This window comes from Triturus cristatus, chromosome 4_2 (assembly GCF_964204655.1).
Source record: "Triturus cristatus chromosome 4_2, aTriCri1.1, whole genome shotgun sequence".
Classification (NCBI taxonomy): domain Eukaryota; kingdom Metazoa; phylum Chordata; class Amphibia; order Caudata; family Salamandridae; genus Triturus; species Triturus cristatus.
Window position 1 is genome coordinate 231,634,945 of NC_140586.1, and position 18,261 is coordinate 231,653,205.

General features: G+C 43.5%; 1 protein-coding gene across 1 annotated transcript in view; it reads left to right on the plus strand.

The window, feature by feature from the left end:
• Positions 1–4,038: 4,038 nt before the first annotated feature.
• Positions 4,039–18,261, plus strand: part of KCTD17 (potassium channel tetramerization domain containing 17) — a 39,286-nt gene continuing 25,063 nt past the window's right edge. The window contains exons 1-2 of the mRNA XM_085601344.1: positions 4,039–4,250; positions 15,626–15,734. Of these exons, the coding sequence (XP_085457470.1) occupies positions 4,059–4,250; positions 15,626–15,734 (301 nt within the window). The 5' untranslated portion in view covers positions 4,039–4,058. The remainder of the gene's footprint in view (positions 4,251–15,625; positions 15,735–18,261) is intronic.

Here is an 18,261-nt window from a genome sequence, read left to right on the forward strand (position 1 = left end):
AAGTGGGAGAAATGATCTCGTTCAAGCAGAGGAAAATAAGAGTTTCACAAGGAAGACTGGATGAGAAAAATGATTCATTTTTAACAGTCATCCTACCCCAAAGTGTACCTGGGGTTGAGGGGGGAGTCTGTAAAGATTGTCTGTGTGGTATGTGTATTGGAGTGTTATCAAGTGCATGCCCGGCTAAAAAGCAGCAAAGTTTTGTACATATTTGTAGTGTCTCTCTCTCTTTTCTCTCTCTTTCCCCCGCCCCCCCCCAAACAAAATATTTTAATTTCGGGAAAGGGTAAAACGCAACAAACAATGACACTTATACTTAACATTTACCGGTGTATATGGAATTAATTCAAGGTGAGGCAAACCAATGAAGTTCATTAATGTTTTTATTTCATTTCGCCATAATTTTTATGAGCTTTTCCGATTTTCTTATAGTACATTTTTATGCGAACTTTTTGCAGAACACAATCTTAACACATTAATTCCACAAACAATACTACATTGATTTACAGGAAAACAATACAGTGCTGAACAATGCACCATAAGATCACCCCACACATCAATCACTACCTCTCACTCCTACATCACACCCATGCATCCTATTTTTACAGTGGTTTTAAAATCCGTCAACTGAATTCTGGACATACCCAGTTCAAGTAACTTTCATGGAAGGCTAAAGAATATTAGTCTTCTTCGTTGTTTGTGCAATTATTTTTGTCATGCAATTTTAAAACCACTGTATATATGGGATTCATGGGTGTGATGTAGGAGTGAGAGGTAGTGATTGATGTGTGGGGTGATCTTATTGTGTATTATTCAGCATTGATGGTTTTTCTTGTAATCACTACTATTTGTTGTGGAATTTATGTATTTTAAAGATTATTCTGCAAAAAAGTTAAGATAAAAATGTACTAAATGAACATCAGAAGAGCTGTTAAAATAAAATTGTGTCGCAATGAAAAATATTAACTTAATTGGGTCTCTTCACATTGGATTAATTAATACAAGAGATGGGTTAAGCAGGAAGTGTCATTATTGATTTTTATAAGAGCGACTCCTGTTCACTGAAAACTATCCTGAGCTTCTGATATGTGTTGTAATAGTGACAATATTGCATTAGTGGCCGCCATATGCAAAATTTCCAGCAGTAAATCATTAATGCATCGGGCATGGTGGTCGGGAGTAATTTAAAACCAGCATTGGCATAGCCAATAGGTCTCGCTTTTGGAACCTTATAAGTGTTTAGCCATGCAACAGTTGATGTTGTTGCACCAAGGATATTGTGCTGCATAACTAAATACTTATAAGGTCCCAAAAGCAAGACTATTGGCTATGCCAATGCTTGTTGAATTTTGTTTTAGCCACAATACATTGCATCCACACTGCTGTCCAGCATGGCTAATAAAAACATTGCCAAAAGCAGTAGCTTTCATAGGAGAGAGCTATTGGCTTCGCCAATGCTTGTGTTTTTTTTATTTTTAGGTTAGCCACAGGGAGATGTGCCTAATTCGTCTAATTGCCCAGAATCACTGGATGTTGAGAAGAGGCCGGGAACTGCACCTGGCTCTCCTGCTCCAAAGTTTGCAAGTCGGGCCTTTAGGCCACATCCCCTACCCTTCTTAAGAACTGCTGCCTGTTAAGGAAAGAATGTGGCCTAAGGGGTAGGGCGGCGGGTCTTGGAGCTGGGGAACCAGGTTCGAGTTTTGGCAGGGACGCTCAACGTTATGTCGTTCTGGGCAAATCAGTTAATGTCCTCGTACCTAACAAAAATGAATGTGTCGGCCTGTAACGTAACTGGTGCTCATGTAAAGCGCTCTGATACCTTCGGGTCTAGTTCGCGCTATATAAAACTCCACAAGATAAAAATCAGTTTCTAGGAATTAAATGCCCAGATGTCGAGTTTACTGGATTTGTAGTACGTCCCATCCTTGCCAGAAGAGGTTGGTAAATGTGTTTCTCTATATCACTTTAAAATATGTGTTTACTTACCAACTCTGTTTTTTTTTTTTACAACGATCACGTTTAATGGATAATAATGGCAAACCTACCAGACAGCAAAGGCAGAGAACAGGATCCCTCTGGAGATAGTAATCAGATGCCCGCCCCATTTGAGTAAACAGGCCCCATTTACAATTCATTAATTGTGCGCTGCATTTTCTGAAAGCATGAAGGGATGTTGCTCAAACAACGATATTTTCTTTACAGCCCCAGAGAGGCAGATGCGTTTGTAAATTGAGCATCGTTTTGTAATTCTTCTTTTTTACAATTTCCATCCTTAAGAAATTCTTACATTTTTTTTAAGACAGGAAAGACTCACGGGGTGTTTTTGTTTGCCTCCCTGAAGCAACCATCATCAAATACAAATGGAACTTCTTGTTTACAGACATTTACTGGAAAGGTTTTTTTTAAAAATAATTCTTGTCCCCAAGTGCTGCTTTGTGTGTGCATGCGTGGTTCAGTGAATGCAGCTTTGTGTGGCTGTGTGTGTTTCGTTTCAATCTGGAATTTAGCACCAGTGTGGAAAGGGCAACAGATTTGATTAGGAAGATGTCTGCCACATGTTAATAGGAAAAATAACAAGCCCGGCGGAGTGTGGCGCGCACGCTTGACGGGGGCGGGGGAGCGCATTTGAGGAGGGTGAGCGGACCCTTTGAAGTAAGAGTACGATGCCAAAAGCGGCTTGCATGGCGGCACGATGCACGTGATTGTGCGCGTGCTCGCCATGCAATCTGCTTTTGGGAGCCCCTTACAATAGTCTCGCTTTGCGATCGCTTACGCTATAGCAAGGCGAGACCTAAAAAGGCAACAATATAACTAATCTGTCTCCCTAACGCTGCCTTGTCACATATCTGCTGAAAATAAAGTTTGAGACCTAAGCCATTTGTCTCCAAACGTCTGCTCATGATTTCTGAAAATACACACATTTTCATCTTGAATATACACTTTTCAATGTTGGTGTGTGTGTGTGTGTATATATATATATATATATATATATATATATATATTCATTCGACCAATCAAAAGCTTCTAATTTAGTAGGTTGGGCTGCATACAGGAGAGCTACTTGTAGCTAACAAACTACATGTTGGAGGAGCCTGGTCCATATAATCCTTCAAGAGGAAATGTAGGAGCAGATGCAAAACAGCAGGAGCTGGTGCCAGATGAGGTGATCCGTGAAAAGGTGAGTGTTTGGCTCCTTTCTCAAGTATAGGGTTGATGGGAAGAGCACAGTCTATTGTACGATTTTCTAGATTATATACGTGCAATTTGAGTAGGATTGTCTTGTGGGCTTTTAATTTTTGCACATCTTGGTGTCGAGTATGCTGCTGTTGTGGCTTCCTGTGTTGCGTTGACCGTTTGAGATGGTTCTTTTTTGGACTACTCTGACAACTATTGCTGAACTCAAGCTTGCCAGCATTGTATCGGCAGCCATCTTACACTCTTGTATCACCTTCTGCTGAATCGGGTATCTGGCAGGGTTTCCAGTGGTCTCGGGACTAGCGCCTATGGCTTTGTCTCTGCCGCTTGGGTGAGTTCTTTCTGTCCTGTGCCCGTTCTTTTCTGTCCGTGGACTGCTGCTTGTGACTTTAACATGTACCTTTTAGTTTAGGTTTTTGTGCCGCCTTGTGATTGAATGTGGTCAGCTAGTGGAAGTCTGCTAACACTCATTTCAGCTCCAAAGGCACAAGGGAACCTACCCCAGGAGTAGGAACCCACGGCCGAATGAGATGCCAGTGTTTTCTGTAATTTTTTGTAAAAGACTAGACTGAGGATACATGCCAAGGCCTGAACACTTTGAAGGTAGAGGGGTTACAGTTGTGCGCTGCTTGGTCCTATATCAGGGGTGTCCTCCTGTGCAGTAGACACACACAGGATGGCTGCTCCTGCCGGTGATTAAGGAGTTAAGTGCTGAGGTTGTTGATGAGCTTTGTGCCCTCTGGGATCAGTGCACCTGTGCGAGGCTGGGCTCGCTTCCAAACTACGACTCCCAGCAGCCCCTGGGGCTGTTGCATCTGCTGCACCTACCTGTTCCCAGAGGTGGATACTGGCGAAGGGAGCAGATGGAAGGAGCGGGAGAGGTGTCTGGTGCCCAGCGGGGCCCCCCTCAGAGGGGAGGCAGCGGTGGGGGCAGCCAGTGGGTACGGCTTAACGTGGGGGGCACAATCTTCCTCAGCACCCGCCAGACCCTGGGCCGTGAGCCCCAGTCCTTCCTGTGGAGGCTGTGCCAGGAGACGGACCTTCAGTCTGAGACGGTGAGTAGGGTGTGGCGGAAAGAAAATGTTATGTACTGCGCCAAGCCACCACCTATTTTCATGTTCTTAACATCTCTGAAGGGTATAGAAGAGAGCGATAGCTCTGCTCTGTCCTCTAAAGTCTTACAACAGTCACCCTAACGCCCTTCCCCTCCCTCGTTTTCCATCTGCTACCCTTGGGGAAAAGCTGTGGAAAAATAGCGCGACGAAGGCAGCTTAGTTTTCTCTGGCCCACAGTCCAACTTCATCCTCTCGTTTGGAGGCACTGGAACCTGCTTAACATCCTCCTAGCTGGAGTGCGCGCATGGCACCAGAGCAGTGTTTTTGTTTCTTCACTCGGCGCGCAACCCCTTTACCCACATCCCTTGTTAACGCCTGTCTGTCCATCACACATGTGGGCGAGCACCTCCAGATGCACTAAACGTGTGCGATTTGTCCCCACCTTGAAACAAAGCTTCTCTTTCCCGATGTCCGATTACCCGTTTACTGTAATCTATTTAAAGCCTTAGCCACTGTTCTAGGGAGATCAGAATTTTAAAGCCAAAAACCGGGACATTTCCCAGAAATAGAATTTTACTTCAACCGAGCGCGTATAATAGTGTTCCTTAGCAGAAAATTACAGAAGAGGAAGTAAGAACATAAATAAAATGCAATTTTTAAAGCCTGTATCTCTCCTATTAATTAAATTACTTTCTTATAACAGCTGCTAATTATCTCTGCTTTGCAAAACTTAAATGTGCCTGCCACCGTTTTCAGTCGACCCTCTCTAAAAACCGGGACATGAGCTACATTTCCTGAAATCTATCGGGACAGCTGGGGAAAATCTGTGACTGTCTGGCCAGATCCAGGACGCCTGGTCACCTTGCACTGTTTAGCACACCACTGACCATATTGGAATCTTTACCCATGGTAAAACACTTATTTAAATTAGAAATTAACAGACCCTCTCCCCTGGGCCTGTAGCCTTGTGGCTTTGAGATTTTCGTACACCGACACTTTGTGGGTTTGCTGCACTCGACTTTCATTGGTGTGGGCGCAGTGTACTGTCTCCCATGCAAAGTTTTGACGACACAGCTCAAAAGATCAGAAACATTTTAAGGCATGGGCAAATGGACTCCGGCTCAGGGCCACAGGCTTTGAGGGGGCCCCTGAATGATTGAGCTCTATTCGCCATGCAGTCCTTCCCTGATAACCTTGAATGATTTTTTAATCCTAGATTGTTTTTAATACGGGTAACGTGTGGGAGTTGTTAGACATTTTCCAGATAAATGTTTGTTTTTCAACACCATGCAGCATCCATAAAAATGTTCCTTTTAGAACAAACAGGAGCTCACATATGAGAAATTGCAGTGGGTCACAGAGGTTATTTGGATTAATATTGCACAGCTGCTATATTACAATATTTAAACCATACATTATCCCTGAATATTAGATGCATTCATGTTTAGAATTTGGACCAGTCTGCCAGTGCAGTGTCAGTGACCTGGTCAAAGAGGGCACAAAAGAGCTGAAATTGGATCAACAATTTAAAGCGGTTAATGACGGGGGGGGGGGGCCCAAACTAGGTTTGGCCCAGGACCCCCAAAATTCTTAAGATGTCCCTGCAAAAATTGGATCCTGTGTTAGATCGGTCCACAAGAAGAGAGACTGTGTATGTCCTTAGAATGAGGAATGCCCTGAAAAGTATGATACGTGATTTCAACTTAGTGGATGTCTGGAGACACTTGAAGGGCAAAACAAGGGGGTATACGTATCACAGTAAAAAACATCACCACTTTTCGAGACTTGACTATTTTGTTTAGCCGATAGATCTTTTGCAGCTAACATAAAGCAGATTAAGCATCTCCCTGCCCATATTTCAGACCACTCGCCTGTAATGGTAACCATACAAGCTCTGGGGCCTCTACCACCTAGGAGATGGACTTTAAGGTGTGCATTGCTTCTAGAAGAGGGGGTAGAGTTGGCTTTGAAGGAATCAACAACTGAATACTTTGTAAATAATCAAGACGCTGCCCCCCCTGGGTATTGTATGGGATGCCTTTAAGGCATATATCCGGGGAATTTTAAAAAGCCTTACCTTATCAGAAAATCGGAAAGCACGATTAGAACTAGAGAATATGGAAAAGGAGATTGGGATTCTAGAGGAGGCGCTATATTCCATGAGTATAGGGGAAGAAAAAGCGAGGATGGAAGAGGTTAAATAAGGCACAAATGTAATTCAAAATAAAGAGGGAACAAAAGTGTAAAGCTAGATGGCAAGCAGCGAACATAAAGGAATTCGAATACGGTGAAAAAGCAGGAGCTCTGCTTGCCTGGAAAGCGAGAGTGGAAAGGTTAAGGAATGATATAAAGGAGCTAAAAATTGAAACAGCAGAAACATTGGATACCTGGGATTCTATGCAGGAGCACATAGTCGCATTGTTTTCACAGCTTTACACGGAAAATATTACGTCTGACACCACAAAGGTCAGATGCTGGCTTAGCTTGCTCGATCTCCCGTTACTGAATGAAGAAGGGAAAGAAATACTGGAAGCTCCAATTACACAAGAAGAGATAAGAGGTGCAATAAAAAAATGTTTGTTTATAAAGCGCTCATCTACCCGTGGGTGTCTCTGCACTGAGGACAGCCAGCTTGTACCCTATACCTAGGGACTTATTGAGTAAACAGCCATGTTTTTGTCATTTTCCTGAAGGTTAATAAAGATTGGCATGCTCTGATCTTTAATGGGAGCGAGTTCCAAAGTTTAGCAGTGGCGACAATGAAACGTTTATCGCCCCATGAAGCAGTTTTAGTGCGTGGCACTCTGAGCAGAGATGCAGTAGATGAGCGAAGAGCCCGAGCTGGAATATAAGTCGCTAGTTTTCTGATCAGAAAATGAGGTCCAGTGTTGCGAGAAGTCTTGTACGCAATGCACAAGGCCCTGAACATTATACGATTCTTCACAGGGAACCAGTGATATTTCTGAATAACATGAGATAGAGGCTTATATTTAGGGGTTCCTGACAGCATCCTGGATGCTGCATTCTGAATAGAATGTAGTTTATGGATGACTTTGTTTTGGACATTCAGAAGAGGCCCATTACAGTAGTCAATGGTAGACATGACTAGTGTACTAACCAGAGTTTTTCCTCCTGTCAGGAAGAAATGGTAAAATCTTTTTTATCATTCGTAGTTTGTAAAATGCAGCTGAAACCACTGAATTTGCATGAGGTAGAAAAGTCAATCTATCGTCAAATATGACGCCTAGATTCCTGACCCTAGTAACTGGGGGTGGAGGAGGACCCAGTGAAGGAGGCCACCAAGATGAAGACCAGACGGGGGATAGTTTACCGAATGTCATAACCTCTGTTTTATCAGAGTTCAATTTAAGGCAATTGCTGGTCATCCAACTACTGATGGTCAACATGCCTCTTTGAAAATTCGTTGCTACCTCTTACCCATCATTATGTATAGTCCACACCAACTGAGTATCGTCGGCGTAGGATGTAAGGCCCATCCCGTGTCCCTTAATAACTCTGGCTAAATCAGACACATAGATGTTAAAAAGTGTCGACTTGGGGATGAATCTTGCGGGACGCCACACGGGAGGGTCAGTTGGGTAGACTGAAAGCTGCCAAAATTTACCGACTGAATACGGTTGGCGAGGAAAGAGGTCCACCGTGCTCGGGCTTTTTGCTGGATACCCAGTTTAGTAACCCGGTCGATCAGGATGGCATGATCGACCGTGTCAAAAGCTGCTGAGAGATCCAGCAACACAAGAACAGCTGTGCCTCCCTGATCCATGTTGATTCTAATATCTTCAGCTTTGAGTGCGGTCTCCGTTCCGTGGCCCCTACGAAAACCAAATTGAGTGTCGTCTAACAACTGGTGATCTTCATTATACTTGCAGAGTTGGGTGTTCATCACCTTTTCAAAACATTTTGCCGGAAAAGGCAGGCTAGCTATTGGCCTATAATTTTTGGTGTCAGTAGGATCCAGGTTTGCTTTTTTTTTTAAGAGTGGTTTTATAATCGTTTTCTTCCAAATCGTGGGGTAAATGCCTGAAGCAAACATAGTATTACAGATACTGGATAAGACGGGTGCCACTTGATCTATGACTGGTAAAAGTGTGGCCGGAGGGCAAGGGTCAGTGGCGGAGCCTGATTTCACGGAGGGGATTGTATTATCAATCTGATCAGATGTAGTGTTATCAAATTGCAATAAGGAGTATTCAGTGGTATCCCTTACTGACAACTCAACAGTGGTGTTGGTCTGAGATGCAAATTTCGAGTAAATATCGTTTACCTTCCCAACAAAGTAATTCGCTAGAGAGTTACATAGTGACTGTGTAGGGGCCAGGTTGCAGGAGGATGTTTGACCTGACAGTTTGGCAACTACTTGAAATAGCTGCTTATTAGAATCTTGCGCAGCTTCAATCTGAGTGGTGTAATATCTACTTTTTTCCTGCGCGATTAAAAGTTTATATTTAGTAAGTGCTGCTTTATAAACCAGTTTCTCCTGACAGTCATAAGATTTACGTCATTTTTCTTTCACAGTTCCTGCACAATTTCTTTTGTTCTCTGGGGAGTTTGGAAAATCAAGGGGCCGACTGCTAGCTCCGTTTTTTTTTTAGATAATTTTGTTTGGCACCAGCCGGTTAAATGCATCATTTAGCCAGTTGGTATAGTTTGCAGAGGCCACGTTGGGATCTGACGGGACTGCTGGTTGGGTTAAGCAGAGGTGTGTTTTTAAAAGCTGGGGGTCTATGCTTTTCCAAGCTTTTAGAAGACCCGGCTTAGTTTTCAAGGTACTAGAAGGAGGCTTGAAGTCGATATGAATATTAAATATAATTGCATGATGATCATACCAAATTAAAGGGAGTGTACGAATGGCTTGGGAGTTTGAAAAAAGGCCGTCGAGTGTGGCCTGCTTGGTGTGTAGCGTTTAAAACTCGCTGTGATAAACCCACTGCTTCCAAGTCTGAAAGTAAAGTGTTGGTGTTATTATCCAGATGGTTTTCTAAGTGAAAATAGAAATCCCCTCAAATTGTGAAGGTGGGTGCGACTGCTAATGGCCCTCTGGGGTAGCATCAGTGAGATCCGGTCCTGATGAAGGATCTGTCCAAGTTTCCGTTGTAAAACGAACATCGAGTTTGTGATCAATTAACAGGTCCGCTATTTCGTGTTTGTGTATAACTAGAGAGCGCACGTTTAGGAGTGCTGCGCTAATGTTTCCACTGTCAAGGTGAGAGGAGTGTACTATAAAGGCCTGCCGATTAAGTCATAAAGAGGGTATGTAGTTACAGTGGGAACAGGCTTTAAAAGGCCCACTTTTGGCATCTAGCACCATACGTGTGCATCCATTAATAGGTGCTGGGCGTAGATTTAAAAGTTCCATGACTGAATAGCTGAGTATCTTGTGGTCTGGAAGCTCACGACCAGGGGGGGGGTGGCCCTGGGCCCGGTCCAGGCGCAGACTGGTGCAGACGGGCTTGCCTCTGGCGCAGACGGGCTTGCCTCTGGCGCGTCCGCTGTGAGTGTGCCTTCAGTGGCCTAAAATACTGGCGGGGGCGCCAAAAACGACTGGTGCGCTAACCCCAGCAGTAAGTGGTATCTGCTCCCAAAAGCCCTCCGCGCAACGGCACTTGTGGCATCGGACCGGGGCCAGGGAAAAAGAACAGGTGAGAGCTTTCACGAGTACAAACAGATTAAAACAATGTGATGTTAAAATCCTGAGCGATCATCTAGCAGCAAAGTAATAGCGATTAAAAACTTTCAGGCAATAATTAAGAACACGGCATACACACAGCACAGCTAGCAGCGTCCCTGGATTATAGGTGACTGCCGCGTCCAAATCTAAAAATGGGAAGGCGGCAGGGCTTGATGCTCTCCCAGCCGAAGTATATAAAATCATAATTGATGAAATATTATCTACCTGGGAGAATTTGTTCAATTTGATATATAGAGGGGGAGTACAGGCCCCAGAATCATGGCGTGAAGCCTCTATAGTTTTAATATTGAAACCTGCTAAGGACCTGGCCAAGGCAGAATCGTACCGGCCAATATCCCTGCCAGATGCTGACTATAAGATCTTTGTCAGCATTTTAGCAGGGAGGTTATCCAGAGTAATAACTCGGCTAATACAAGAGGATCAGAAGGGGTTTATCCCCGGAAGACAAATGTGAGTTGACTCAACAACTAATAGGATGTATCGATGTTGCTATAGAAAGATCTCTCCCATTGGCGGTTGTCACATTGGACGCCGCCGCTAAGGCGTTTGAGTTTTCTGGGAGTATTTATGGGTAGTTTTAGAAGTTATGGGATTTGGGCCTTTTTTTATAAACACATTAAAAACACTATATAATTGTTCTACAGCTAGGATTCTTTTAAATTGAGTCCTTACAAAGAGTTTTAAGATCACGAGAGGGACATGACAGGGCTGTCCAATTTCACCCCCTGCTGTTTAATTTATATATCGAGCCATTTGCTCAGGCGCTTTATTAGGATAACCAGGTGAAGTCTCTTCGTGTAGGTATGTTTGAGAGAGAGAAAAAATCTCCCTATATGCGGATGATTTAATCATTTATATAGCAGACCCGGTTACAACAATTCCAAGGGTAGAGCAATTGGCAGATGAATATGGGGCCCTATCCGCATACCTAGTAAACGGGGGGGGGGGGGGGGGGGGGGGGGGGAGGGAGGGAGAAACGGGATTATGTGCTGGAACGTCCCGGATTGGAGGGGGAATGCACAGAGGGAGATTAGGTACCTAGGAATTAACATTCTTAATACAGTGCAGGATATTCCACAACATAATCTTGAGAGAATTACAAAAGAAATCGAGAGAACATTAACTAGGTGGAAGAATCTCCCGTTAACGGTATTTGGAAGGGTCAATTTGATAAAAATGGTGGTTCTGCCGAAACTTACATTTCTTTTTAATTGTATACCTCTTACGTTCCCGAGCAGTTCAATAGATAAAATACAGGGTACATTGATCAGCTTTGTTTGGGCAGATAGAGGTGCACGTATGTCTTGGAAGAAACTTAGACGTAAATTAGCAGAAGGAGGGATTGCACTACCAGACTTAAAACTATACTGTATGGCATTCCAGTTTAAAAATTGCAGGGTTTTACTATGTACACCAGGACACAGGGTGTGTGGGGGGAGGGTTGTATGAGGAGATGATTAAAGAGTGGGGTGGGAAGGGATTCCTGTTTAAGTTTGGTGCAAAGATTTTTTATTAAAGTAAAGCTAAAGACGTTGAAGGCAGCGCTTATCTTGTGGGTAAAGATCAGGAATATATTGGGAATCTGCTAATACTCAGGAGAGGCTCCAATATGGGACTCACCTGGTACGCCTGAATGGTTGCAAGATCGAATGAGTGTCCCACTCAGGAGGGCAGGAATAGAGGTTTGGGGGGGAAGCAGATAGTGATGAATGAAGTGGTGCCATGGGAAATACAATGGAGTAAGACATGGGGATCTCTGTCTCGGTTTAATTTTTTCCAGCTGAAGTCCTGGGGGGAGGCAAATAGGCACAAGACTAAGGGTTTTTGGGAGTTTGAAAAAAAATTAAAAAAAATTAAAGAACAAAACCATAGTGAAGAAGGAAGTAAGTGAATGGTACCATACATTGACTTCCGAGGAGAAAAAACTCAAAGCCCCCTATGAAATTTGGGATGAGGTGATGCAGATCTCTGAGCCTCAAAAATGATGGCACCTCTCTTTTAAGCTGCTTTATAAAACAGTCAAACCATCGAACCTGAAGAGGAACCACTTCTTTACAGCAAATAGACTTTATTTATTTATTTATTTATACATTTATATAGCGCCTGGTTACACCTACCGGTGTGTCCCCGCGCTTAAAGAGTTCAAAGAGAAGAGAGATGGGTTTCTGCACGCCTGACCGATGAAAGGGATATAACGGAAAAATTATACCAGAGATGGATGAACAAACAGCCATGTTTTAAGTAGCTTACGAAACTTAATTTCGCATAGTTCTCTTCTTAAGTTAACAGGAAGACTGTTCCATAATTTTGCAGCTCGGTACCTGAATGAACGTTCGCCCATTCTGGCTCTAAAGATTCTTGGTATGATCACCAAGTCCTTATCTAATGATCTAAGGCAGCGCCCTGGTATGTATTTCGTGATTAACGGTTGCAGATACCTAGGACCTTTCTTTAGCAGAATTCTATGGCAATGACACATTGCCTTAAATACTACTCCCTTCTCCACCGGAAGCCAGTGGAGAGCTGTCAGTGATTTTTTTGCATTTGTTCTTCGTGGCAGCCCCAGCACCAGCCGAGCTGCTGCATTCTGTACTCTCTGCAGTCTGGCCATGTCCCTCTTGGTGGCTCCAAGATATAAAACATTTCCATAATCCAATTGCGAAGTTACCACAGAGTGAACAATGGTCTTCCTGGTATTAGGTGGTAATAAGTCTAGTATTTTTTGCAAGGTTTTTATTGTGGCATAGCATTTTCCAGCTACCTTCCTGATTTGGCTTTCGAAAGTCAAATCAGAATCGAACCATATTCCAAGATTTTTTACTTCCGCCTTAGGAATAGGTAGTGTGCCCAGAGCGTCAGGCCACCATGCACTTGACCAAATGGATGGTGTTTTCCCTACGACCAAGACCTCGGTTTTGCTGCCATTTAGTTTAAGGCACTGATTTGTCATCCAGAGTGCTATTTCCTTTAGACATTCAGAAAAACGAACAGCTGCTTGGTCCTTGTTTTGAGAGAGCAAGACAATCAACTGCGTATCGTCTGCGTAAGACACTATTGATACCTCATATTTCTCCACTTTTTCTGCCAGAGGTGCCACGTACACATTAAAAAGAGTAGGGCTCAGTGCTGATCCCTGTGGAACTCCCTGCAACAAGGGAAAACTCTTCGAGTAATATGATTGTTGTGAAACTTGAAAACTTCTTGACGAGAGGAACGATTCTAGCCACTTGAGTGCGCTGTGTTTTACACCGCACACCTCTAGCCTATGCAGGAGCAGTTTATGGGAAACGGTATCAAACGCCGCGCTGAGATCCAACAGAATCAGTGCGGCTGTTTGTCCTTCGTCCGCATATTTTCTCAGAGTTTCAGAGGCCATGAGTAACGCAGACTCAGTGGAATGAGCACTCCTAAAGCCTGATTGTGAGGGGTGCAATATATCATTCCTATTTAAGTGTTCTACCAGCTGTTTGTTTGCTATCTTCTCCGCAATTTTCGCCACGAATGGTAAGAGAGAAATCGGGCGAAGATTATCAAAAATATTTATATCTAATGAAGGCTTTTTCTTTAAAGGCTTGACAATGGCCTGCTTCCATTTTGCAGGAACCATACCAGTTTGAAAGGAGCGCTGGATGAGACCTGCTATATACGGCATAATAACACTGGCTCCCTCCATTATTATTCTAGGTTGAGCTGGATCAAGCGGGGAACCGGACTTTATGCCATTGGCTAAGGCGGTAATTTCGTCGATTTCCAAGACATCAAATGTATCCAGAGTCACCCCTGCGAAAAATTCCTGTCTTTCTTGCAATGGGCCTGTACCCTGGCGAGCCTCTGCAGGGAAAGTTTCGTAAATTTTAGTCACCTTATTAGAAAAGAACTCGGCTATCTCATTACAATTGTCAATAGATACGCTCGAGTCGTCTCTATCTATGTGTGTTCTAAGGGACTTAAGTTAAGTAAACATTTCTTTGGATGAGTTACTGGCTCCTTCAATTTTTTCCGTGTAAAAAGTACGTCTGGATTTCTTTATAAGGGCATGATATTGCTTTAGTTCCTTTTTGTACTCCTCCTTCACCTTACTACAGTATTCCTTCCTCCATGCTCGTTCGAGCGATTTACATTTTCCCTTAGCCATTTTCAGTTCGTCAGTGAACCACGGTGCAGTTTTTTTGTGTCTTTTAGGGGTTCTCTTACTCCACGGTGCAGTTATATCTAACGCCTCTGTGATCCATGATTCCAGATTCAAGTTGGTTAGATTGATATCGGTATCTAACAAAGGTATATCTTTCAATAGTGCCTGGGTGAAGGAAGTAGTATTAAAATTATTCCATTTTCTAGTAGTAATCTCCCTATTCTCCTGTATTTGCCTTCTTCTATGGGCTGGTAAGGTAAACCGGACCAAGTAGTGGTCGGACCATGGAATAGGCCATGGTGTATCGACTTTTATCTCCATGTTGTTAGAGAAAATGGGGTCAAGAGTGTGGCCACCTTGATGCGTCGGTGTCTCCACTTTTTGTCTTAGATTAAGAGTTAGAAAATCTTTGCATATATTGTTAGCTTCCTTATTCCGTGGATCTTCAAAATGTATATTTAGGTCACCTAGGACCAGAAAGTTTTTATATCGTAGAGCAGGATGTACTATCAATTCTTCTAAGCTTTTAATGAAATTGGTTACTGGACACGAATAAAAATTTAGTGAAGTTTGTTACTGATACCACCCCCAAATGTCGTAGGTGCGGAGTAATGAGTGCCGATGACAGACCTATGTTTTTTTAATGTTCTCAGCTAGAGGAATACTGGTCTGAAGTGGAAAAGATAGCCAACGAAATTTTAAATACAAACATTAAAGTTAGCCTTTTACTAATGATGTTGGGAGTAGAAGATAAGCCGAGTAGACCCCTTATTGGGGATAAACAGGCCCTGCTCTTTTATATAATTCTTCTCGCTAGGGGTGAAATTTGCAAAAAATGGATCGAACCTGCCCCGCCACAAGAGTCAGACTGGTTACAAGCAGTAAGAAGAACGGCCAAAATGGACATTGATCTGGAGTCCAATATACATTCTAAGATTTGGGTGGCTTTCCGGAATTGGAATGGTTTTATAAGTGTGTAACCCCTACAGTCCAATGATTACACCTGCGTGGATTGTGCAACCCGGGCACGAGCGCAGGAGCTATTGAACTATCGTAAAAGCCTGGGGAGGAATTGATCGGCTGACTGGCTGTTATTTGCATATAATGGTGGTATGAGGTAAAAAAAAAAATGTCCCTGCAAAAGATTTCTATTTGCAAAATACACATTTAGTGCAGTATGGGCGAAGATAGAATAGTTCTATGGGTCCGAACCTACCTAACAACCACATAACCAAAAGATTGTTCCGCATGCAGTGAATACCCTGGTTTGCACGCTCTTTTCCTTAAAAACTCCTTTACCGCGTACTCTTGTTATCTCTGCCCTGTGCTTCTGTTAATTTTTTTTGTCCCTTCTCCCTGCTTTTTTGTAAAGCTTTAGATAAAAATGGGTAGAATATCGAAGTCCTATTGTTTGCACCATCCTTCTGATTTGTCTTCACCCCTCTCCCTTCCTTAAGCTGTTCACTTTCCTTTCTCCATCCCACTGATTCCCTTCCATTTTTATTGGAAATGTCCTTCTCCCTCTTGTTGCAGGATGAATCCGGGGCGTACCTCATTGACCGGGATCCAACCTACTTTGGGCCCATCCTGAACTTTCTGCGCCATGGGAAGTTGGTGCTGGACAAAGACCTGGCGGAGGAGGGTGGGTGCCATTGAAACAAATCTGTGTGGTGCTTGTTATGCCAGTATATCTGTCTGCAGTGTGGGTGGATGCCTGGCAAGACCTGCATGGGTGCCCTTGCCACAAAGACTAGTTTTTATTACAGCCCTCGGACATCAGTCTGGCCAGCCCTTGTGTATACCGAGCGGCGTCCATTCAAAGTACTCCATGGTCCAGTTGTTCGACTGTTGACTAGCTGATATTTCTTGCTCCATTTTCACTCATTCAGCTCTTGCTATAGTCTGAGAAAGGCCAGTTGGGGTAATGTGAAGTTGGCTGCATGATCCTTTGAGTTTATTTAAGGCACATTGTGATTATTTGTGTAGCGCTTTGTGGTGCCCTCTGCTCACCCCAAAGCGCTGATGAGGAGCAGAAGTGAAAGGAAGAGCTTTCAGGCTGATGCACTTTTCCCTTATTCTTTGTGGTGCCCCTAGGGTGGCCCTGGACTGGCCCCTCCGAGTTCAATCCCTCAACCTCGACGGTGTAAATTGCTTTGTAGTCTATCCAACCTCGTGTGCTCTTTGACTTTGGCCTTCATGCTCGACACGGTTTCCATAAGTAAATACTTGTGCATCATTTTATTTTATCAAGGTAGCAAGCAAACTCTTCAGTTTAAGCAACAGTTCTTTTGAGGTGCTTGCATATGACCCTGCAGCTTTGTGTTCCTGGTCATGGCCACCTTGAATGGCTGGTCAGACGGAGGCAGGTTTTCTCTATGGTTTACTGTGGTTCGGCATGTATTCATATTGCGCCTCTTACCACCTTAAGGACAGTTTTTAGTGTAGCTAATTATTTTTCTTCTCAATTGTACCTTGCTTTGTAAAATATGAGAGCTGAGGTACATGAATGTCTTTTTTTTTTTTTTAGGATCAAACATAATTTAGTTGAGAAATTTGAATTCTGGTCTTCTGAGTCCAAGGTTGACATTCGGGCAATCGTGGAATTTTTCAAGATGATCAGATAACAGGACTCGATTACTCTATAGTTTAAAGTACGGTATGCCTGTGAATGAAGAATAAAATGGGGAAACACATTATCATTTGGTGGTTTAGAAGTTTTTGAGAATGCTGCTCTGTCGCAATATTGTCCACAGTAAGAGTCGTTTTTGTTTATTTTTTAGATCTTCTGGCCTAGCAATGATGATCCCTTTCCACTTAGTTGGTGCTCTCATTTGTATTACTACCACCCGTACTTTGGAGACTCATTCTCCGTGTTGAATGTGCCTGTTCTCGGTTTACGAGGACTTGTCCTGAGGTGCAATAGTGACATACGCTCTCCATGGGTCAAACCCAGTCCATGACTCAGGATTATGAGGTTTGCCGGCTGCAGGGCATTTAGTCTTACTTCAGCAGTTAACTTGGCCTGTGCAGCTTATATTCCTCAGTTAAATACTACCTTAAGCTGGGTGCTGTATTGCTTGGTCAAACTCCATAATCCAGGACAGAATTTCTAGGTTTCTATCAATTGCGCTCCATCCAGCTGACGCCGACATTTTGTTCATCTTCAACATTCCTAAAAGCACCAACGCTTACGTGTTGCTATGTAATTTGTTGGCACCAAAATAAATAAGTAGTTATTTTCGTTTGCTCCCAGTTGAACAGGGCTGGACTGCTTGACCCGAGCTATCCTAGTCCAGCTGAGCTATGTTGATGGATTAAAAGTAGCATGTCCTCCTGCACTCAGCCCAGCTTTGGTCACCATGTCCGAGTCATGAGGAGAAAAGGATGGCTTGAATTCTTAGCTTCCGGAATGGTATATATTGGAGTGTGGATAACTAAATTCCTTTATCCTTTCTGAGCACTGACTAACTCTAATAAATGAAGCAAACCTTTGTGCAGGGCATTTCACAGCTCTATTGTTTGTGTGCTAATCCCGGTCAGTCTGGAACACGAGCAGTGTTGGAAAAGCTGGTGGATGATGGCCTCCTGTGCCGCAGGAAGGTGAATGTAGGTGGGGTGATGGAGAGCAAGGATTCAGGAAGGGCTCCTAGCAGGAGTCTGGGCCTGAAGCTAGGTGAGCGAGGGATTGGTAGCCTTCTGTCAATGATGCGATCATGCTACATCTAACAAGGCAAGATGTAGTACCATGACAATGAGAGAGAGAGAAAGATAATATAGTCTGATCCTTTCCTCTTCAGAGGTGGACTAGAGCAAAACTTGGTTGGAATGCAGGGAGGCAGTAATATCGGCTACGATCCAGTTGATGCTGTCAACACTGCCAGGTTTTAGGGCCCTCTTGTCTACCGTGGAATGTGGTTACCTTTCCTGCCTTGTAGGTTACTGCTGGTGCATTCTTGTGCCATAGTGGTGCTCAGTGAGTGCACACCGGTATCCTCTGTGCATGTTTACCTGGCCAAAACTTGCCCAAAGCAGTTGTGGCCTATAAGAGTTCAGACCCCGTGTTTTCTGACAACAGTGCAAATGTGTGCAATGCAAATTATGATGCTGTCTTTTTTGAAAATTTGCCTTGTGAATGTGTTCTGCTGTTCACCTCCTAGGGTGTTAGCTAG